General features: G+C 40.4%; 1 protein-coding gene across 6 annotated transcripts in view; it reads left to right on the top strand.

Annotated features, from left to right (window-relative positions):
* The window catches only part of LOC102796300 (sodium/potassium/calcium exchanger 2-like), a 46913-nt gene that overhangs the window by 5943 nt on the left and 16241 nt on the right, over positions 1-24729 (top strand). For 2 of the 6 annotated variants that reach the window (XM_087837634.1, XM_087837637.1), the window contains exons 3-5: positions 16187-16233; positions 17310-17418; positions 20322-20336. In XM_087837634.1, the coding sequence (XP_087693760.1) occupies positions 16187-16233; positions 17310-17418; positions 20322-20336 (171 nt within the window). The remainder of the gene's footprint in view (positions 1-16186; positions 16234-17309; positions 17419-20321; positions 20337-24729) is intronic. The other 4 variants (XM_087837635.1, XM_087837636.1, XM_087837639.1 and 1 more) reach the window with 4 other exon arrangements.

The following is a 24729-nucleotide window of genomic DNA, read 5'->3' as shown; positions in this document are numbered from 1 at the left end:
TAGATGACTTTGTTTCTCGTATTTTCACAGAAAGTAATGCTTTAGCTTCCAGGCAGAAAGTTAACCGACGAGAGCTTTGTTGGCTTTTCGATCACTGGACAAATCAGAGGTGTCAAACTTTTTTTTCTCCTTTCTTCTTCTTCTTCTTTTTTTTAATCCTGTGGGCCTCGATTTAACATTTTTAGTATGACAATAAGAGAACTGTCACAGCCACGCACACGCTACTGAAAGTTATATGCGTGCAGTTGTTTTATCATCAGCAATTTTCTATAATCTCTTAATCCAATATCAAAAAATATGAATGGTCTGCACTTACGTCGACCTGGACATGCAGTAAAATAGGAGAGCAGCAGCTTTGAATTTTAACAAGTTCAAGGCTTCACGTTGTTTGGGGAGTGAAAACATATGAAGGGTTTCACACTCCTTCCAGCAGGCTAATCTTGGCTGCACTTGAAGTTTAGTTCAATCTTATTTACCAGGCAATGAATGAATTACTTGGAGGTGGAAAATGAACTCTGCTAGCACAAGTGAATGGATGCATTCACGCCCAAAATATGAATCTTAAAGAATGTTTTCAAGTTTATGTGACTACTAGCAGAACATTAGCATTTAGCATTAACGTTCTTTGGGTAACATCAGGCTAGTTAGGTGCAACTGATATGATAAATTATGGCAGTTTGACATAGCATGCTCATCCTTTAAGTTTATATTGCTAACATAGCTGTAATTTTAGCTCCTGATTTCTCTCCATCATTGCACAAGAGACAGCACCAGCTAAATTTACAGCTAAGCTTTCAGTACTGCATGTTGCTAACTTCGCTGTAGCCTGGAAAGCTAATGGGTGCTAATGCTAAGGAAGCTCAGTTTATTTTAGTGATCCCTTTCAAATACATCTGGTGTTATAAAAAGCAATGCTTAAACAATTTATTGGAATAAGTGATGTAAAAGCTTAGTAACACACATTGTAAGACCACACGTCCACAACTTTGAAACAAGCAGATATTGGAAGGAAGCATTTACCTTTTCATTTCCTGATGGTAGCTAGTACTTCTGTTTACCTACTGAGTACTTAGCTGTTGCTTAATCTCACAATAAGTACACTTGCCCACAGAGTTGGGTTGCTACCTTAAGGCCACATTAACTTCTGTGGTATAATCCTTACCTGCTGTTTAATGGGTTTTATTCTTCTTATTTCTGTTTAATATTGCAGTGTGTCTTTGGGGTTTAGATGATAGAGATGACACTAAAGTTGAACACTATTCACTGCTATTATTGTTGTTGAAATTTTGCAGTAAGGATTTCAAAATAGATAATAAGAAATATTTAATTTCTTCATATGGGATGAATCTTAACCAGTATCTCTCCAGGCTTTCTGAAGAGTCTTTCAAAGTCTTTATTCAGACTTTAGCTCATTTTCAGTCCAGTCCTTCTACCTGACAGTTTTCAGAAGAATGTTTTTTAAGACAACATTAACACTTACACTGACCTATGAATCATGGCAGCATACGTGGCAGAACTAAAAAGATATGTATAGCAGATTAACAATAGCGGTAATTCATGTGCTTAGGAAAAAGGAAAAATATCCAGCAAGGACCTGAGTAGCATCAGATTTTGACCCATTAGGCAATATCACCTGGAAAGCATCTGATTAGAAATATCTTAATTTTTCAGCATAGCATCGATCCTAAATACACTGCCACTGCAGTATAAGCATACCTGGATTGGAAAAACACAAAGTGGAAAGTGTAAGTCATTGATTGGCCTCCCCATAGCCTGGACCTCAGCCTTATTGAAGCAGTGTTGGATCATCTTAACAGAGAAAAGATTAAAAGGCAGCCAACACCCAAAAAATTGCTTTAAAATGTCCTTTAAGAAAGAGAACTATTCCTTATTCTTAAAGAAATAATGAGTAAACTTTCCTTAGAGTTCAGGTTGTTTGAAAAATAAAGGTGGTCTCTAGAGATAAAGCTCATGAGAGTTGTATAAATTTTGTTTTTGCCTTACGGTCCAGTCATACAAGTCCAGAGACCAGGCAGTGGCCATCTGTCAGAGATGGGTTTTTCAGGGAAAAATGTGTATTCTCTTACCAGTTCCAAATGGAGTTTGACTCGTGGCATCCTTTAAATTTATAGAAGTGATTATTTTGAAATACTGATTTCATAGTGTCAGTTCTTTGTCTCTAAAAGTATTGCAGAATATGTGTTTGCTTTCAGTGCGTGCCACTGTTGTTTTGACATGGGCTGTATGCCTTAAGCTAAACCTCTCAGGATGGTGATGAAAGGTGACTTCAGCGTTGCGCATATCTGCGCCCTTAGCTATGATGGTTTGTGGGTCAAAGATGGGCCACTTTACTGTAACACTGCTGTTAACTTTCATGTGTTTTCTTATAGTGAATCTACTTAATGTGGTCCTGAATTAAGTGACTTTATGTGACAGAGTCAACTCAAGCCTGTGCACAGTTTGATTGCAAAATGCTGGGTCACTTAGTATTTGCACTGGGGCCAAAGGAGGCCACCCAGTGCTTGATTAATTTTCCACCCCATCTAAATGCTTGTCACCCACACATCCAGTGAATCCTTAATGGGCAGACTGTACAGACATGGTTCGCGGTCGCAGCTTTGGCTATTTTTTACTGCAAAAACAGCAGATACGTGTGTAGTAGAGTTGGATTGGCATGTGTCCCACCACAGCAATCATTTGTCCACCCCTTTTCTTTTTCTTTCTATGTTTGAAAAAACAGCCCAGTAAGCCAAGCCAATCAATGCTGGCATCCTAACCACACTCCACAGTCAATATAAAAAAAGGAATTGATGTAACTATTTAAAAAACCTAATCTGGCTGAACACGGACCAAAAAGGGTCTTTTGTCATCTGGAGGCCATCATCCTGACTGCCTCCTCTGGATCACCTTGCCTGGCTCACCCAGGCCTATTGCTATCACATTATCCTGTGACCTCTCACATTGTTTCAGCTGATGAACTGAAAGGCTGCTTTTGAAAATACTGGCCCAGGCAGATCCGATTACCCGACACTTTGTGCATGATGGTTTTATGAAAGGCACGGCTTTTCTGGGTGAGTGTGGTGAAGTCACATTAAAGAAATTAAATGGTTAATATCGTTGTACAGTGTACTGCATCATGCTGTTCCACTAAACACAACAGCAGAGATCGTGACATGAGAGATAAGTAACAGAAAGCTGTCAACAATCAAGCACAATAAAAAGTGTCACAGCAGAACTGAGATACTTGACCAGACCCTGCAGACTGGAGTCAAAGTCAGAATCTGCATTCGACCGTACTATTAGATTCCTGCTATCATCAGTGTCAGATGAGCCAGTGTGTATCGATGCAGTTGTTGCTACTGCTGAGATGGAAGGTGCGACCTCTGATGCATTACCAAGCTATAAATAGCGTCACGGAGGCGAGATCTTCCATCAGGACGTGCTTCAAAAGATCGGTTACAAAGCATGTTCTGTGCAGAGAGCAGACTGCTTTCCTCTCCCGTGGATTTGGACATTCGGGCACCAGTGCTGCACATGCCGATGACGCTCTGCGCCTTCAGTATATTCACACATGAAAACCAGTTGTTGCATGGCTGCTTGCTGTGCTGCTTTTCTTCCACACCGCACTGCGAGAACTCTCATCATCTTTGCCTCGTATTACGCATCCGTGGGATTATCTACCGTCGTGACGGGCTGCACACTAATTTTTAGTCCAGATGGACACTGCTGAGCATAAATTATAAACTACATCTGTTTCATATTGCTATTTTAGGCTTGAAAGGATAATAAAAGTGAGTTGCCAGGCTAATTTCTGGGAAATCCTCTTGAAATGCGCATTTTAATTAGAGCGTGTTTTGTGCAGAAACGCAGGAAACATTAACCCCACTTTCCAGTGCACAGCGAGATTCTAGAGGATTGGGCGTCTCATCTCTGTCCTTCGGCTGCACGGTGGTGTACTTCTTTGAAAGTAGTGAGATTTATGGTTTTATCCTTTAAAAGCAAAGTTGTAGAAAGGACCTTGCTTTTGAGCAAAATGAAAAAGAGGCGCCGACGGAGTCAATAATCTTTCTGTGTGTTCATTTCAGGCCCAAGGTTAGAGATGCTCACATAATGGTTAGTAGAAAAACCCTACAACTAATACCTGAGCATTGTTTAGCATGATGACTCATCAATCTTTTCATATCTTTTATTTTTTTTAAAGAAAGGTTAGTTTTCTGTGTTTTTCCATCCGTTCGTGCCATTTCACAGGACACACCTTTGTGAGCACATACAGTATAGAAATAGATGCAGAGAGAGAGAGAGAGACAAGTGCGCAGCAAGCAACAACAGAGCCAGAGTCCAATAATTTAAAAATAGAAAGCCTGCAACTTTGATCTCACCATGACGATGAGGAGTCCAAGTTTTATCATCCGTTCCAGCTGTGGCTCATTGTCTGAGGAGGGAGGAAGGGCTGAGCGCTACTGTCGAGCCAGTAATTAGTTTTCCTGTTTTGGAGGTTTTACCTTGTTGTTGGCCAGTTAGACAAGTCAATAGAGGTGGGAAGAAAACAAAAAGGTTCAAAAGAGAGTAATGGAGTGATCAAAACATACAGTGTCAACTTTCTACAGACTTGAGTGGAGGGCTGTTTAGTTTCTTCTTCCATTGTGTGCAATTACTCTGCAAGCTGTCTTGGCTGTGTCGTACTTCCTTGCTAGAGCTCGGCTTTTGTTCACATTCAATTCATTTGCATTCAGTGATTATAATTGTACTAGCTGAAGTTTTTATTAACACCCCAGGTTCCTATGACTCCTTTTTTATGTCGCTCTGAATAGTCAATTGTGGGTTCCCCCTTCTTTCTTATCAGAGTGGACAGTGGCTCTTTGCTGCCTCCCCAGTTGCCGGTAATGATTTGAAGGTGACCTCGTCTCACAGTATTTTGTCTGTGCAGTATTCAAATGCATAAACTTGTGTGCTTAGAGCAATTAAAAAAAACCCCAAAACAAAACATTGAAGCTTATCATTTTTACCATCCGTGGAGCTGTTACGATTTGGGCCGTTTCCAGGATCTTCACAAAGCAAAAAGAAATGCGCACATGGCCCTTGATACCAAAAACTTCCAAGTTAATTTATGCACATAAATCTCCTTTAGGATTACCTTATCTCATCCTGTGATGCGTACATCAATTCAGCTTTAACCTAAAGAGACCAGTTATGTAATTAAACTGCAATTTTCTCCCTACACTCAGACGCAGCCAGTTTCATGAGACTCCGTTTGTTCCCATATAGCGCATAAAATTAGTTGATTAATCCATTAGCTGACTCACAGAAAACTAATCTGGCCATTTTGATAATGAGGAGCAGGTGGAGAGTTTGTCTGGGGCACTGAAAATTCACATTTATTAGAACGTTGGTGAGTATGCGAGAAATCTGTAAACAATGCAGTGCTCGCTGTAGCCAGTTGCCACTGCACCTGTCACTTTCATTTGTCTCGTTCATCACTCTGACTTCACTCATGCGGTAAAGCCCGAGATCTCAAGGTTTTGAATCTCCGCAAGTCAATTTAAAGACTCGTTATGTGTTATGTCTCTGTGCTTTGTGCAGCACCATGGACAGCACCGTCTCTTCTGCATACTTGAATATTAGTGCTTTGCGTTCTTGTTAAAGTCCACTGGTGTTAGCTTTACCATCAAGAGCAACCCAAGTGCGATCTGCTTAAAGGGTGAGATTACCAGACTCACGTGCTTTAAGGGTTTAAGTGAGTAAAAACATCTCCTTTTATTCATTTTTGAAAGAAATACCATAACATTACAGTGGTTTCCCTCACTGATGGCTTTTTGAATAGGTTCCTTTAAAGTTTCAATATTTTGCCCCTTTTGAACAAGTTTATATGAAGCTCACATGGCCCCAAAAGGTGTCTTTCAAATTTCAAAGTGCCACCCGAGACGTTTTATTCCACCAAGCTTTTATGCTCCTGGGGTTTTTTCTATTAGCTTTGATCCAGACTGGCTTTTTCAGTGTCTGCAGAGTTAAATCCAGCTGAGCAGATGAACCAGTCTAGCTGCTGTTTGGATGTGAAAAAGTGCTTGAGCGAAGATAAATTGTTGCTTTTAGCTAACTCTCTGAGTAAATGTACATGAAATGACAGCACAGCTGTTGGCTTTCGCTCAGATTTATCGTGATTTTGTCAGGTGGCATTGCATTTAAAAACAAACCATAATTTTTAGAAGAGCATTGGCTATGGAAATTTCCTACAACTGCGATTTAAGATTACAAGAAGTTTCATGAGGTCTTAAAGTGCTGCGTTTCTTTCACTATTTAATCCTTGGTTTGTTGTCGGATTGCAGTGGCATAAAGGGGAGGAAGCTTTCCTTTAGTTGTTGGGATGTTGCCATCAAAAAATGGGTTAAAAGGGACAACTGAATAGTGTTGTGTCTGCTCTTCCAGCTAACAACAGGACATGTTGCATGCTTTGGTTGTAGCTGAGACCTTTTACAGATGGACTTTAAAGGAGAAGCAGCTCTGGCAAGCGCTTTCTGACGTAGCGGGCAGTGAGAGGTGGAAAATAATGTAAAGTTTCCCCTTTCGATGTGTAATTGGTGGGGCACTAGAGCAATAGAGGTTGTAACGGCAACCTTCGGTCCTTCTTTGCCGTTTCTGCAGGACGTAAAGTTTCTGACTCGTGCTGTTGTTAAGTAGCTTGGATGCCTTCCGGTAGCAAAAACGAGGTGAAGGAAAAAAGGGGCAAAACATTTATTTTCCATATAAATCGAAAGGTACAAAACAAATGCCTCTGGTGGGAGCTCCGTTTACATTCCCTTTATGTTACAACAAAAAAATAACATTAAAACGGCGACGGTCAGAAAACTGTTGCTCCACGTCCTGCTTGCTTACCTAACCTTTTACCCACACCCCTCCGCATGCGGGCCAAATACACACCCCCTTTACGACACCTATCAACACTTTGCAACAACAGACTAACAAAGCAGGATTAATTTATGGAGCACAGCCGATTACATTATAACATAAATAGATCAAGATTATAATAGAAACTTAAAGATCATGACAAATACTTAAATATGGCATGATGTAACTGAGTAAAATATTGGCCTGGACTTGGCTCCAACAGAGGTTTTAGACAATCTTATATTTTCTCTTCCTTTTAAATCTCCGAGCTTAAAATAAAAATGCTAAAATGAATTTTCAGAACATGGGACCTTTGATTCAGCGGTGGAGAATTGGCAGAGACACAAAATGTCTGATTGTTGAATGCTGCTTTATTTAATGGCCAACACAGAGGAGTGTAACATGAGGCTGTTTGTCTTTAAAGCTTAATGAGTTTGTATTCTGATGTGACCTAGACAGTCTGAACAGCTCTGGCTCCAGCCTTAAAGCTGTCTTTATTGGAGGCCACTTCTTTGCGTATTTGTTTGTGGACCTTGGGGTAATTTTAGCTCTGTGGGCTAGCAGGTATCGGATCATCACATATGATATGAACTGTTCTGAGTTCATACTGTAAGGTTTGTGCTCTAAAACTCACGATCACACAATGATGGGGTTCTTTCTGAACCTTGCTCTGGTGACTCAAGGTCATAAAAGTCGAGGGATTTCCACATTTAGTACTGCAGGATTCTGATAGAGGTAAAGCAGTTCTTGAAAATGTCATACGAGAGCGTGTGTGTGTGTGTGTGTGTGTGTGTGTGTGTGTGTGTGTTGTTTTTTTTTTTTCCAAGGGAGAACCTGAAGGTGAACCGCTGAAGCTTGCAAGAAATTCAAAGCCTTTATTGATCAAGGGCTATTTTTAAAGTGGGGTCGATTAAATAATGTAACTGCACTGTAAAAGCATCATGTGAAGGGCATCCAGATGCCTGCCTCAGGGGTGTATGAAATGACTGACACACACGCCCCCAGCGAGAAGGAAATGGCACATATGGCGGGAGGTGGCCGAAGACTGGCGAGGCTTACGTACTCGGCTCCTTCCTTACGGGGATTTTTGACCCTCAGCATCAGGACCGCTAAGCTGCAGCAGCTGAACATTACATCAGCTCTGAGTTGTGGTTCATGTAATACCCGTAATTTGTGAAATCCAGACTGATGATGTCTGCGCCACACACAGCGCTCCTGTATAGATCTCACAGCTGCGCACAGACCTGACATCGCACGGATAACCGCAGAGACAGTTTAAAACTAAATCTAAGAGAGTAAACTCTTAAAATTGAAGTGATTGCAATCAGACAGTCTCTAATGAGCTAATTAGAAAATGCTCTGGGGCTCCGTGAATCCGCTGAAAGGTTCTCCTCCGCTGTTCTTATTTAAGAGGTCTGACACTTGGTATGTCCATCACTCACAGACAGATGGTGCATGTGGCTGCCCTTCAACCCAAGTCCATTTTAACTCAAGCCTTACCAAGGTGACCTGAAAGGGGCTCTTATCAGCATATTACCCTGTCTGCACTAAATGTCAGCTGGCCAAATGGACTGACCTGGAGGAAGCTTCCTCCGCATACTTCTGCCTCCACCTCCTCTACAAAGCCCCGCTGTGTGTGTTTGTGTGTGTGCGTGCACTTTGCGTCAGATGGGAGGTAACTGTCTGCTGACAATTCAACAAAACAGATCAATAGTCAAGACTGTTTGGATGAGGTGCGATCAAATAAGAGTTGGAGCCTTAATGGAAAAAGATGACGTGAAATCCTGACAACGATGACTGCAATGTGAATGCAAAATTAAGCACACCTCAGCTAATGATGAAATCTGTTATTAATTTAAAGTGTCCCATAAGACTAAAACTAACTAAAGAAACTCCGTGGACAGGGTACACCAGTCTTTTGCAGGGTTAACACAGAGAGATACAGAGAACCGCTCACACCTACAGCCCATTCAGAATTGCCACTTAACCTCTGGACTGTGGGAGGAAGCCGGAGTACTCGGAGAGAGCCCACGCAGGGAGAACATGCAAAGACTCCCTCCGGCCGGGCTTCTAATCCGGGACCTTCTTGCTGTGAGGTGCCTGCACCACATATTTGTACTGCTAAAAAGAAATGTGTGCCTTCCTCTGTGCATTAAAGCAACCATTAAAAAGCATCAGTAATTCCCAGCAATGCATTACTTGGCATGCTCGGCATAAACAGCGTCACTGTAAGTTATTTTAAGTCAACCCACAAACTCTGTCAGAGTGCCAAATGTGCAGTAATCCACTGCTTAAAATAGTCTGCAACAAATCCATCTTTATGTCTGTTCGAATAATATTTGCTAAAAAATGACACTGCCCAACTGTTTGAGGAAATGAGACATTTAAAAAAAAAAGACTGTATTCGTGAGTGACTTTTGAAGAGCAGGAATAGATGGACTTGGCATGAAGTGCCACAGATGGGCTGAGGAAATTGGAAAGAGCTCAGTTATGGACTCTTTGTTGGTTTTTGACCTTCTAAAGAGGAATTTAAAAAAAGAATAATACAAGATTCATCAGAAAACACAGATGATTATGTGCTGGATTAAATTAAAAACATGTAAGCTTCGAGGTGTCATTCACATCAGCACAGAAACCTGCTGTTCACACAGCCTGTCCCACAGTGCAAAGGCCTCATTGCTTGAGCATACATACAACCTCTGGTCACAAGAAAAGTAAATGTTAATTCCCTGACTGGTTGGGCGGTGGTTCCTTTAGGTTGTTTGTTGTTGCTAAGTAAAACTACTCCACAAAAAAAACCTCCTTATGATTATTTAGGTCGCTAGCAGATTGCTGTGCAAGTCTCCAGTTTGCATGGAGGATGCCAACTTGTCTGCAAACACTTGCGAACTGCTAGTTAAGTAGTAGTGAAACTTGAAAAGGCAGTCAAAATATGCATGCAAACGACAACCATCTGAGATCTCTTCTCTTTTTAAAAAAACGTTTCCCTTAAAAGCAATGGTTGCCAGATGGTCGTAGGCTAGACTCAAGGCCCGTGAGACTATGGGGCTTACATTGTCACCATGATTATTACACATCCAAGATGGCAGACAAGTTGATGTCCGATGGTTAGCGATCATCGGTCTGCAAAGCTTCAATATACCATGCAGGTTAGATTTGTTAACTGTCAAAACTATCCCACAATACAAAGCAAGCATGTTTATTTACTCATTCAACTAAAATCTTTGTAATGTTTAAGGGTTTTTCTACTGCTACTTGCTCCTTCCCAAAGTTGGAAGCTTGTTTTTTGTGTATGACAACAGCAGAGCAAGGCATGTTATCTGTATAGCTTAGGTTGCCTGCCCGGACTAGCATTGCAGGTTGCACTCGATGTGTTTTTAGTGATGTGCTCTCAAGCAGCTCAACACGGTTGTTTAGCTGCTTAAGAGCAACTAAATTTGGACAAGTATCCAAGTTTTTTCCTGGTTGTCCCTGTTGTGAACCACAGCTCCCTGTAAAATAAAGTCTTTTGACACCACAGACTGACTGAAAAAGGATTCAACTTTAATCAATTGTGGCTGCGAATCATCCAGGAAGTGCAACTTAAAAAAAAAAAAAATAAATAAAAAATCTGGAGCAGAGTGCATCAGTCTTAAAAACAAAGAACCTGCATCAGTTTTCTTCTCCATCTGCAGATCAAAACCTGCTCTGATCTGATGGGAACGACAAACCGCAGACTTGATCAGTCTTGCAGAGGGTCCACCTCTCGCATTTATTCAGTTAAAACATTACATCGGACTCTCACAGTCAGTGTTTAATCTTGTGAATAAGTCATGTTTTGGAACATTATTATTCCAATATTGTTACACAAAAAAGTGGCTTTCGAACAAGCATATATAATATCAGGAGAATGACAAAAAGTACTTGTGTCTGATCAAACCTAGCTTTGGGTGATTACATTCGCTTGCTGTAATGACACAGCGTTTTTGTTTCTTTTGTTTTTTTTTTGTTACTCAGTTTGTCTCCCAAAAGTCTCAGTCTGATTGGTTCATGAGAAGGGGGGGAGGGGGATAAGAGCAGGCAATTTTGGCTTAGTTCTGGTGAGCATTGCCTTGTGGGAAATCAGTGTCGTGGCAGCTCCTGTAATTAGTTCTGCTTGTTAGAAAAATGAAGGGGTTACTAATTAGCAAGTGGATGGCTTCTTGACTTGTTGTGCATCTTTTCTCTCCATTCCTTGAAGATCATCATTATCGTCTCCCAGCAAAATGGGGGAGAGAGAGAGAAAAGGAGGGAGGGAGATGCTGCTCAGTCGTGCTGCTCAACAGTTTAGCTCTAACACGATGAGTCTAGATGGACAAATCTCAAAGGGTGTTCTGTCATGCTCTGACAGACAGGCTGCCTTCTAAGTACTTGCAGGCAATCGCCTGGAGCTGTGCAAGATTTCACTTTTTAAGTTCACTCAGCAAGCTGGGCGGTCTAGACAGACTTACATATGCTTTATTTTTAGTGTGTCCGTCTCTGCTTTGACTGCTAAACTAAGATTTACTGTAGTATCACTTTTTGCTCGTGACAGCAATCAAAATGTGAAAGGCCTGTTTGGGCCGAGTCCTTAAACCGCACCGTGTTTGTGGTGTTAATGCCTTTTGGAAGATTTTTATGTCAGTTATCGATCATACAACAAGACTTATTCAGTCAAGTGTGCTAACAGAGCATTTAAGTCTATTCTCAGGTCATGAGTAAAATTCTAGTATTGTTCCAATTTATTTAATACAATTTTATTTATATAGCTCCAAAAAACAACAAATGTTGCTTCAACACGCTTCTTAATGTAGACCCTGCAATAATATAGAGGAAACCCCAACAATCACATGACCTGCCATGAGCAAGCACTTGGCAATAGTAGAAAGGATAAACTCCTTTTTAACAGGATGAAACCTCTAGTAGACCTATCAGGGTGGGGCAGCCAGCTGCTACGACTGATTGGAGGTGAGGGGAGGGAGACAGGACAAAAGACAGGGAGCCAGGGATTAATAATAACCAACGATTCCATGTAGAGCGGTGTGTAAACAGATAGTGAGTGAAAAAAGGTAGAGAAGAAACACTGCAGGCCTATTGGAGCGCAACTAAGGGAGGATTCGGGGTGACCTGATCCAGTCCTGACTACATGCTTTGTTAAAAAGGAAGGAAAGAATAAGAGGCCTGAAAGCTGAAAGCGCTGCCTCCTATTCTACTTTTAAATATCCAAGAAAGCACAAGTAAATGAGCAGTCTGAGAGTGAAGTGCTCTAGAGTGATATGGTTCTAGGAGGACTTTAAGATAAGATGGGGCCTGATTATTCAAGACTGTGTGTTTGAGGAGAAGGATTTTAAATTCAGTTCTGGATTTAACAGGATTTATACATCACAATATTTAGCAGGTATCAGTGTATGTGTGATGCTCCCATACAGTCTATAGATAATCTAGCCATCTGTTTTCTTCAGTTTTTCCAGTTCAGGGTCACGGTGGGGTTGGAGCCTATCCCAGCTGCCATAGGGTGAGAGGCGGGAACACCTGTCACTAGGCTAACACAGAGAGACAGACAGCCATTCACACTCACATTCACACCTACAACCAATTTAGAATCAGCAGTTTACCTAACATGCATGCGTTTGGACGGTGGATAATCCTCAGTACCAATTTTAATACTTTGGGTTTTTATGGCAGATTACCTCCTAAACTATTCAATAAAAATATTTAAGGAAACATTAGACAGAGTCAGAGATTTTCCAATTTCTAACCGAACTATTTATAGATATGAGAGCTATTATTTTCCATAGATCTTGACTTTAACATTTGTATCTTAAACCATGGCTAAAGGAAGAAGTTTTTAAAACTCTCCTAGTTTCTCATGTGAAATTTTGCTAAGACTATAACTGTATTTTAGCCACTAGAATACAATAATATCTGAGGAAATTAAGTGGAGATGATACGGACAGTGGCTCTTAAGAATTCAACAATTTTATGTCTCTACTGTTATCGCACTTTGTAATATACGTAGAGTGTAATAATGAGGATAGAGATATAAAGAATCATCTGCAGCTGTGATGGATTTAATCAAACTCGATCGCTGGCAAACTCGATACTGTATAAAAAGCTATTATTATTCTCCTGTGTAATTTGGCTTGGGTGTCAAAGCATAAAGGAAATGCAAATCAAATTCCTCCAGAAATAGACCACTTTTGTGCTCTCTGATTGCATATGAGAAAACCTATAATCCACCACTAATATTGGAAATTCAGGAGTTCCAGCTCTGCCTGCAGCATCTGCTCAGATTCCTCTGAAAGTCCCTTCTTCGTGGTTAAAAGTGGAGGTATTTTTTGCAGGATGTCACACCCTTCATCGATAATTCTGCACAAAGCAGTGTTACATGCATACGGCGGTGGAGGGACATTTATCTCCCATTGCTGATCCGCTTCCAAGAATGATCCTGATGTGACATTACGTAAGAGCTGGAAAGCAGAGCCGGGGGTATTAGGGAACACAAAAACTCCAGAGAACATACTAATCTCCCTATGTGATTATTAGTCATAATATTTAACGCTGGCTTAATGAGCGACCCATGGCATAATCTCTATCTGGCACATTCACCTGCTCTCTGCTAACCCTCCTAACTTGAATTTGAGGGAGTTAAATAGAATAATTATGCTAGACGGTGCAGTGAATTACCCTGAAGATGGGGCGGAGGGGGTTACAGTGGAATAGCTTTGTGGAAAATCTCAGGATTAGCTCAACTTCTGCTTAATTTTTGGGGCAAAATGTTTAATTTCAGCTCTCTCGTTTCTGCAATTGTTCAGTTGCCGCACAGCAGCAAAACTAATATATGGTAAATTATGAGCTGTTAAACAGAAACAGCGGGATACAGTGGGACGTGGTGGGTAATGACGTTCACAGGGACTGCAGTGGGGATTTTTCTTATAAATAGAGCACGCTAACAAGTCCAGCGTTTTTTTTAATGTTCAATTTAATTAGTTTAAAAGTTTCTGTCTTATTATCAAAACGAAAGCGACTCAATTTATTGCTCTTTTTTCATAAAAACAAGAAATCTGTTAACATCCCACCCCTGCTTCGTGTACAGTTAGCAGATTTTAAAAAAAAAGTTTAATTGAATGCAGCGTCATTTAGAAAATTAATCAGCGTGTTGACAAGTTTGCAGGCCCTGTCTTGAAATTTGTGCGTTTTTTTTTAAAAAAAACCTCACAAGATCAAACCGAACCGGCGTCTGAATTTCATTGTACATCTTGCACCTTATCAATGCACACCAGTGCCGCCTCTTTCTACACACTGCTGTTTGAAACCGTGTAGGCAGCGAAACAAAGCCTCGGTGTTCTAAGATCTGAACAAAAGCTTTGTGTTTGTTCTCTTGCAGTTAGAAACAGAGGCCTTAAGCGACTGTTATTTCGCACACATTTTTGGAGATGAAGTGAGCACAGTTCTGTCAGGCAGTTGGTGAAAGGCTTTTGTTTCAAAAATAAACTGTGTTACAGTACTCTGCTGTACATGCCAAAAAGGCCTGCTGAGAACGATGGCAGGAAAATCGAGCGATTGTTAAAAAGGCTCGAGTCTCTTTGGCACGAAAGTTTTTCACATTAAAACTGGCAGAACACACTTATGTGCTTACTTGGTGAGAGTTAGATGAGCTGATCAGTACGACTCTCTTAAGAGTCTCAGAAGTTATAAATACGAAGCTTCGGCCCAACTTCTCACATTAAAACAGCTGCCACAGAGATTGCATAAAGACAGATGCCACATGTTAATAAGATGCTAGTAGGTCCTTTTTTAAATTACAGGACAGCTTGCTATTTCCGTCTAATCCTCAGTAAAGGGCTCAAAGAACTTTAAAGGTAGCTTGCATAACAACTGGAAACCTTTGAAACTGGTACATTATTTGGAAACCATCATTATCTCTGTTTTCCAGGTTTAACTTGATCTTTACCTTTACCTATACAAGTAAACACATTTGTCTCTACATTTTAATAGTTTTTTATGACTAAGTATGTGCAGGCAGTATATGTCTTCATTTTAATTTTGATGTCTTATTTCTGAACAATCATGGCGACGAAATAACTGAGGCAAAGTTATTACTGTGTTACATTTTATTTTTTGCTATAAATCAAGTACGCCCCTTTTTCAAACTCACTCACTGTTAAGTTTGAGCTGATAGAGCCTTTGGTAAATAATGGCTAAAGTAACAGATTTCTGTAAGGCAACCTGTGGGTTTTTTTTCTTTTGCCATGAGTGAGTGAGTGTATGTGTGTGTCTAGGTCCGCCAAACCATATATAAGAGGTCTGTCTGCACCAAAAATACCTCTCGTCTGGACCATAGAATGTATATAAAAGATGGGCATAGCGTCTGGGTGAAAAGCCAATGCAGAAATGCCATAAATGGACATTTTTTCTAATGTTTGAGTACGAAAGAGGTCTGGTTGTGTAGAAGTCTATACGTTCCTCATTTCATTTGACTGTGGCGACAGTAAAAACGGTCCTGATGAGTTTACAGCCTAGATTGTTAAATTTGTAGTATCGTAAAAAATAAAATAAAAATTAGTCATAAAGGAGGGTGATGCATGCGTTCCACAAATCGCTAACCTACGAGCTCTTCAGTCAGATCTGCTCCTTGTTTGACAAAACGCAACGACGCGTACAGCAAAAACAGTCAGCCTGTGGCTTCACAACAGGCCTGCGGATGACATCATGGTTGCCATGTCCATCTTTTATCTAGGTTAGTGCTGATTGGGCAACCCTGTGTACTCCACCACCTCCATCTTTGTTTTGTTTTTTGTTGTTTTTTTGTTTTTTTTACATTTATTTGTTTAAGAAATTGCTTTTAAAGTTCAATACATGCGAGTAACCGCATTTAATAATCTCAGTATTAAACAACCATCTTGCCATAGCAAGCCGCCTTAACTCTTCGCCTATACTTTCACACAGCAACAAGGGGCACCTTAAATTCTGATGCGAGTTGACAGCCTTGATTTAAATGACTCAAATCGAAATGACATATTTGAATGTATTTCAAGGAAATTTAAGTCGACACGTTCTAATCCTGCTCAGCTTGTGACTGACACAGTAGGCAGGCACAGCAGTGGGGAGGAATCTGTCCCTCAAGTCTTGTCCACTTGCATCACAGTCAGTCGTCACCGTCACTGTTACTGTGCCGTAATGTCTTTCTCTACTGTCTCGTCGTCTTGTCTCTGTGGTTGTGTGAGGCTTGCTTCACATCTGTGTCTTGTTTTCTCTTCCTCTTCCTCTTCCCCCCCTTTTATACTTCCTCTTCTCTTTGTGTTGGATGAGAAGGCAAGTCCTGGGGCGCCAGAGGATGACGGCAAGTTGTCGGTAGGTCCTGTCTGATTGACACTCCCCCGTCTTCTTCTGTGTTTGTCCCTGTTTCTGTGTAGATGTATTAGAGCAACTTCTGTTTCTCCCGCCATACTGTGAAGAAGACATGTACACTGTTATCTCTAACCCTCAGCCTCCCTCTGTGCCGAGAGTAGCTCCGTCTGTTTCCCAAAGCACTTCCTTTGCAACAGTTGCATTTGGGCGCAGCATGTAAAAGGCAATCGAGGAGGAAGCCTGGATTCTGAAAAAACACTTTTAATGCTTACGCAGTTCCAGCAGGCACAAGAGCTTCCATCCCGAATGCAGAGAACGCAGATAAAACAGCAGACGGACTTTCTCTGGTGTCGTACTGAGAATCTACAACTTTCTAACCCTCACACGAGTCGTGCCGTTCCGCTTGTCTCTCTTGCCTCCCGCTCACACCCATGGGAGGCTGTGAATTAGCACCTGACACCTCCTTTGCCTACGCATCACCTCTGATGAGCCAAAGGTGGACACATTCGCAGCAAGCAGCTGTCACCTGCAACGGTGCCTAATTTCCCACAATTCTCAAGTTCCACCTCGGCTGCTGGAGCGACCTTGGCGAGGGTTGTTTTTTTTTTTGTTTTTTTTCTTCCGCAAAAGGAACTAAAAAAATGCCACACTAAGTGTAAATGCCTGTGACAAGCCCACGAAGCTTATATTTTTAAGAAGCTGTAGTACTTTATGATTTTTTTTAAACTCGCTTGCAGGTTCTGCTTAGGGTTTTTTATGTAAAAGAGGATTAGGGAATCATATTCCAACTGGAAGCATAATTGAAGGTGGTAGCACATCATATGCTCATGGACAAACATTGCATTGACACGAATCCTTCTTTCTGTAATTAAAATGTTGTGGATTTTCACAACAGTTAAAGTCCCTAGAATGATCTTCCCTCTAATGTAAAAATGAAAAAGCCTACAAAACAGCGTGGTTTTCCCACATTTAGCTCAATACTCTTGGATTAGAAATGGCTTTAAGCTCGCATTAAGGACATTTACTGGATACTGAAAGCAGTAGCAGAATATTTGACTGACGCTTGTCTCCTCTCACAGGCGCGGCCTCGCCTTCAAAGGGGAGGTAGTTCTGCCTCGCTGCACAACAGCTTGATGCGGAACAGCATTTTCCAGCTGATGATCCACACGTTGGACCCTTTAAGTGAAGGTAAACTGCACACAAAAAGAAGTTTTTAACACAAAAGACATACAGCACAGATATTCTTTTTTTTTTTAACTGTCCAACATTGTGTATTTCCAGATTGACCGAGCCTGGATCTTGTCTTCATTCTTGTCTTTAACTCTTAAAATTGTATTTTGAGATGTGTCAGAAGTGGATTAACTAAAAACATGTAATTTCTTCCACAGGAAGAGTGCTGTTGAGCTCACATTTTCTTAACCAATGAATAACATAACAGAGTGTTATGACGAAAATGTTGGCTTTTATCTATTCACAAGCTCCCCGCGTACTTCTTTAAACACAGAAGCTCCACTGTTAACATTGAAAAGTACTTGTACAGTCCCTGTGTTGTTTGTACATAAAAAAAAACAAAAAAAAACGGTCCATGTAAGACAAAATGCACTCGGGGCTGAGGTGAAACACCGTTCTCCTTTAATCCAAGTCCATTAGCTTAGCTAAGAAAAACGTTAAAAAAAGGCGTCAGCGTCAGTGCTCGGCACAGGGGATGAATATGTTAATATGCCGGGTGAGGCGCGGTGTCATTCTCAACCCATCCTGAACGTGATGAAGGAAAAATGAAAAATGTTTATGAAAAGCAAACAGGGAGCAGGGGTTTGAGGAGGGTGACGAATCCTAATCCTTAAAAATGAATATTAATGTTAAATGCTGAATCCATCTTACTAGCCGATGTCATTTTTCCTCATCTTTTTCTTCCACCTTTTTGGTTTTCATGAAAGTTTACATTCAGTTTGGTTTGTTTGGCTGAAAAAAAGTATCACTGTCAATACACAGTAAAATATCGCATAGGTCCTACAGCAATGTGTGTTAGCACAAAAACAGAATTAATATTTTCCTTCTGGATTGATAGGACTGCATTAGCAATTGGCTGCTCTGTAGTCCAGAGGCATTTCAGCTTTCTCTGAAATGACTTTACTTTGCTTGAAAGCCAAGCTTGGAATGAGTCAGCTCAGGAAAGATTAATAAGCCTTAAAGTGCCCATTAACATGCATCAAATCGCTGTTGTACACTGAACCCAAGGCGTCCTGTCTCTGAGTGTATTCATCATCCCATCGTAGTGATTAATGGTAAATCACAGCCTGAGTGCAAGTCTGTAAGACCACTGTTGTATATGCATGCATGTATATATGTACATGTTACACATAATCCACCCAGTTGGGTTCTCTTAGTGTCTTTTTCAAGGCATCTGATAGTAGTATTCACTAAGTTAAGCTAAGTTATGCGTGCAAGATATGAACTGAATTCTTTATTTTCTCTTGGTTTTAACTGATTTATTTATTTGTGTCCAAAATAAGTTCCTATTTGCCAAAAAAAAAGTTTTTAAAATGGTCAAACCTACTTTAGTATGAAAGCAGCCGAGATGGCAGGACATACCAAATTTGATTGATGAGGTCTTCTGGCAAATTAACGGCTGGAAATTAATTCGCTGAAACAACAGCTACAGTGTGACATGACACAATCAATGAATTCATTATTGTCAAGAACAAAAGCAACACGTTGGGCTTCCGATGATTTGCATGTATTATTTTGAAATTTCCATGTAGCACATCGGAAAGTTTTCCTCGTACTCCAATGGACATGTACCCGTGATAAGTACAGACTTAAGTACATCTGAAAAAGCACTTATCAGAGGCCTCATTTCCTTGGAACTCTTAACAACTTCATTGGCTGCAGGACTGCGAAGGCCCAATCAAGACAGACCCTATTGGGAGATGAGCAAATATGTTCTATAAACATTTACTGGCATCATTAATGCAAAGGAGCGTTTACTGGGTGAGCTTACAGCATAGAGAAAGACGAACAGGTGCATCCATTTTAGTTGGAGGCTTGTGCTGTGTGTCCTTGTGTGCTCTTAGGCATTAAGTGTAGCTCAGCAGGGACGTGGGGAGCTGGCAGGGCTCCTTCCATACATTTTTCATTCGCATTTCTCAAAATAAGTTGTTCAGGCTTCAGTGCTGAAAGGCTCTTGTGCCAGTACTGAGAGCTTGTTAGCTTTTGGTTATTAGAGTTTTAGTGATTTAGAGTTTGTTAGATGTGTGTGTCCGTGTGTGTGTGTGTGTGTGTGTGTGTGTGTGTGTGTGTGTGGTCGTTGTATTGCAAACACTGTGGGGACTGAAGTGTTTTTACACATTATGGGGACAAAAAGCAAATAACAGCAACAATATGATATAAATCATATTTTCAAGGGAAGACAAGTTTAATTTGAGGACATTAGGTTAGAGCTTCCTTTCTTCTGCTCTGTTTTGTCTGTATTGACCACAAAAAGTAGTTTGAATATAATCTATCTGTGTTGTTTCTTCAGCGTATGCCTTCATTGCAAAGTGCATTTTATATCTAAACATGTAAAACCTAAGATTTTAAATCTATGTGTGGCAATGTATATGTTTCTGCCATATCATGGGGATATGATTATTCATTTTGTTGCCCAGAGTTAGATGAGAATAACTGCACTCATATTTATTTGTTATTAACAGGACATAGCTACACATAGGATAACAGTAACAGTGTTTTTTTTTTAGCTATGCTACATGAGCTACATGCTACATGAGCTACATGCTACATGCTACATGAGCTACATGCTACATGAGCTAAGCTAGCATCTCCTTCCTTCTGTCCCTTTTAATGCTTAGCCTAAAAACAGAGGAGTAGTACCTGCTTTCTCATCTAACTCTCTGCAAAGACGTCCAAAATAAGTTTTGAGTTAATTTAATCCCATGAATGAAGAGCTAATGATATTTAATTTAACACAACCCTTTCTCATCTTGGAAATACCTATCAATGATTAAATGTTCGCTATTGGACTAAATATCACCTGGATTTATCTTGTCTCTGTTTCTGTCTTCTTATTTCTCTTTCGTTCATTGTCCCTTCAGAATTTGCTGACTCTGGTGAGTTACTCCTCTAATTTCTGTATCTCCCCCTGCTCCAAAACAATATGTTTGTTCTCATTCCAACAGCCTGGAGGCAACTCTTGTGCCCAGTGTGTCCCTTATGTATACATTTCCTAAGCGCCGATGTGCTGTATGTCAATTCTGTACCGTACCATCCCTGCAGACTCTCTTCTTCAGATATCTCATTCTCTCCTGTGGGTGCTTTTTCCCTGGAAACCCTCTGTTACCATTTCTACATTGTTTTCCCCATCGTCCCTAATCCTCTCTCTCCTCTTATGAACTCCTTTGTGATTTTTAGCTTTATAAGTGCTGTTCTTTGTGAGACATGTTGAGGCCCAAAATAAGTGCTTTGGGTTTTCCTGTCAACATTGTATGTCACTCTAGGTCTGTGAGGCTAAGCAGATATTTAAGCAGACAGAATTTGCTGTGGGAAAGAGACAGCGTAAATGTGTCAGCCTTTTGCTTAGGTCATGAAACGGCCTATCTGGGAGACGGCGAAATGCTGTCAGTTGATTTCTCAGCCCTTTTTATATCCCCGTGGTCAGAATTCTGGTTAAGCTATATGGAGCAATTAACCAGTGGACTGAAAGTGTTTCCTTGTGCAGCCTTTTACAATAAGCTGTGGACAAAAAACTATCAGCATTTAAAGTTAGCTTAAAAGAACAGCAGCTTTCTTGATGTTGTTGAGGTGAATCTCCTACAGTTTAATAATAGACCTTAGAACGTGCATGTTTTTCATTGCAGGGAAAATTGTATTAGTCTGGTACACTTAGTTCTGGGCACAAGGACCAGCATCTTTTTTTTTTCCATCAGTGTGGAGCTACAAACAATATCACTTAGGAGTGGCATCAAATATTGAACTACTCAGAGAGAATGGGTGGGAGAAGGGAAGAGTGGCTCTAACTCTACTGTCTGAACCCTCAGCAGACTGCTGAAACAAGTTTCCCAAAACAGTACTCAGAATTCAGGCTGCGTGCTTCAGTAAAATGTATCACTCTGAGATCTGATCTGTGGTACTGAGTCTGTGCTTTTCCATAGCTGCAGTTGACCTCATTAATCTTTGTTAGGTTTTTTTCCTGAGGTAGACGGGAAGTTTTGCATAGGCTGAGCAAATAACAGACCAACTCACTAAATTTGGGTCAACTAAAAAACAATCATTTCAGCACATAGCCTGTTTTTTCAGTAACCTAGCTAGACCAAAGGGGTTGTTTTCTTTAAAGTTTTAGATGTTTATAGAAGAAAATTACCAAAGAGCAACAAATTAGGTCCACATGTGTGTTTGTACCAAACTACAGAAAACACCCCTTAAATTACATGAGGGTCTAAATTTTCAGTGCAGTTATTATTAAAACAGCCATTTAGCATTTAGCATGAGGGTTAATCCATTCTTCCAGCAAGCATTTCCAGTTTTCCCCACATAGCTGCCTTGCCTGCCAGCAGTACCGTCTGTGCCGTGACCCAGACCATCGATTACATGGTTCAATAATGCACTCACTGTCACTGACCTACCACCCCTTGGGCAACGGAAATATATTTTCCACGTATGCAGATACAGTCTATTGACGTTTTGGGTTAGATCTTTTTTTGTATCAACTTAACAATGTTCATAAAACATACATAGCAAAAGAAAATAAGCTGAAATATAAGATGACATGTTAACATATTTACTGTAGAATATAATCAGAAGAGATATTGTTTCATATCCTGCAGGAATGTGAAACTCATTTTACATTGTGGGCCACATACAGCCCACTTAGACCTTACGCCGGCTAGACAAGTGAAACCACTTTTCTGTTAGTGTAAAGAAGTTTAACTACACATTGAATCCCTGAGATAGCGTCATGTAAAAAAGTGCAATTTCAACAGCACATCTCACTTTTTCTACATAACAGAGAAATGCTGCTGGAGTAAATGGATGAAATTTTTTTTATAAAATTACACAATAAAATTCTCTTAGCTAAGTTTTTGTTAATTTTTTTTTTTTTTTTTTTTTACTGTGGACCCACTGTAAAAATGATATATTTCTATAGTGAAAAAAGTTTCCTGTCATTTGAATGTTTAGCTATTACTCAGGTACTTTGGTATTGTATGAAAAGCTATGGGAGGAAAATCTGTGTTCTTCTTCATATTTTCCAGTAGGCCAGTTTGGAGTCTTTGGCGGACCGATTATGGCCGCCAAGCCTTATGTTTGACACCCCTGATAGATAGTTTGACTTGATTTCTTGCTGGTGCCGTAGGAGCCATAGACATAAAGTTAATGTAATTTAGCTTAGCATAAAAACTGTAACCAAGTAGTTACCGGCCTCTGTTCAAACGTAATCAAATACTACGCATATGTCACACCCCCTCCCATGCCCTCTGATCCACCCCGCACTGGGTGGGTGAAAGAATCAATGCTAAAAGCCTTTTTGCTTTTGCACAGGCTGTGAATTTCCCTGACACTCCAACCCCCAGCAGACAGAGCGGACTTGCACACACACTCTCACGCATGGCTCACCAGAGGTTTAGAGGTCACACCACAAGGACAAGAGGTCCCTTGGTAAACAACAACAACAAGCCTCGCTCTCTCTATGGAGTTACAGCGGGTGGACCGTGCAGGCAGTGATTGTGTCTGGGGATAATTGCCCTCAGGGCAGCTTTGTAGAGAATGGACGTAGAGTGGTAGTGCACTTCAAACCAAAAATAATATAACGATATGGGATTGAGACGCTTGTCAAGTAGCGCCGCATATGAGCAAGACATTTTGCAATGAAATGTGATTTCATCTCATTAGATTGTGTTTTCATGGCTGCCAAGTCTCACATTTGGCATGAGATTTTCACCATAATCCTCTCACACGCTAGCAGAGTGGTCGCCCACTGTCGGATATTAGTGTGAACGATGTAGGCATGTGGGTGGGAACATATAAAGTGCTTATTGTACTGATGCCTACTACATGGCAAAAACTACAAATCAATACTTGCAAAGTTAGGGTTAACCAAAAGGTTTATATTAACTTATTTAGGAACTAGCCTCTGTTAACAGGCAGACCTGGTCAAAAATATCAACTTAGTACCGTCAGCTGAATCAGATAAAGAGGTCAGATAAAGGTCAGACAAAAACACAGCAGCACAATAAGTGAGCCATAAAAGTGATTTAAAACATTTAAATTATTTGTAAATGACGTGTGGTTTAATGGTAGTGTTTCAAATGAAGTTTTTCGTCTTGTTCCAAGCCCATTGTTTGCACTGTATAAAAAATAGTGTTCGAAACAGCTTCTTGGTTCGTCAACGAGATTAGCCACCGTGATGATTCAGTCTAACGGCTGTTTGAAACAGGAGAGTGGATTTTACATCAGCAAACAGAAAGATTTCCAAGAATAGCTTTAATGAAAAGGTACATGTTATTCTACTTTGTTGCCAGTGAGGTCCTTCCAATGATGACGTTTGGTTAAACTTGCTATAGTTAGTAGAACATGTTCTCTTTAGTTGAAAATAGTTGCTCACGCTTGCTGACTTCTTTTCGAGGTAGTTTTTTGTGATGGTTCAGGATTCAGGCTGTTTCATGTGCTTCCCAGTCTTTATGTAATCCCAGACTGGCTCTACGATGTGAACATAAGACCTTGTGGTGGCCATGTGCTGCAGGACTTTTTATTTTTGTTGGTGCTGAGAATAGTTTTTTGCAACTATATGTTTGCGGTTAATATCAGTATAGTACGTAGAATGAATTTGGAAGCAGACCAATTTGTTTTGCATGGTGGATAAAAATGTAAAGATCTAGAATATTTCCTCTTATGAGCAATCAAAAGCAAATACTGTGAATGGCTATATTTAGCATTTTACCCCCTGACATATAGGTTAAAACACCAGTTGAAATACATGGGTAGAAGAAACAAGGAAGGGGAATTTAAAAGTCTGGTTGTGAGATTTCATGAAGATGTAAAAGTATATAGGAAGATCGGTGCATTGCTAAAAATAAGTAGAGGCGCATAAGCAGTAATCAAGGGATATAGAGGGAGCCTTAGTACCACTAATCAGAGTCTCAATGGCTTTCTTTCTAAAAAAAAAAACACTCCAAGGACAGTACAGCATTTGAACAGTCTAGCTCTGAAGATCAAGGCAATTGCTTCATATTTGGCAAAGGAATTCTGAGTTTGCTGGAAATCAGAGTTTCTGTGAAAGCTTACGCAATCAGAAGGCAACTGCTGATTAACAATACTTACTTTTTGGCAGAAAACTATGAGATCGAACTTTGATAAATATCCTTAAAAGAAGAAGCCTGTTGAATATCGGCAAGACATGCTCCGGTAAGATGAAAGCAAGATAAACGAGTTCAGCTTAGATGGACTACTTAAGGACCACTAACGGTGAATGCATGCTCCCAGTAGTGAAGCATGGAGGTGAGCCTGTGA

The sequence above is a fragment of the Neolamprologus brichardi genome, chromosome 3 (genome assembly GCF_056152115.1).
Source record: "Neolamprologus brichardi isolate AB-2024 chromosome 3, ASM5615211v1, whole genome shotgun sequence".
Lineage (NCBI taxonomy): Eukaryota > Metazoa > Chordata > Actinopteri > Cichliformes > Cichlidae > Neolamprologus > Neolamprologus brichardi.
Note: the sequence above shows the minus strand (reverse complement) of the source record. Positions and strands in the feature narration are given on the sequence as shown.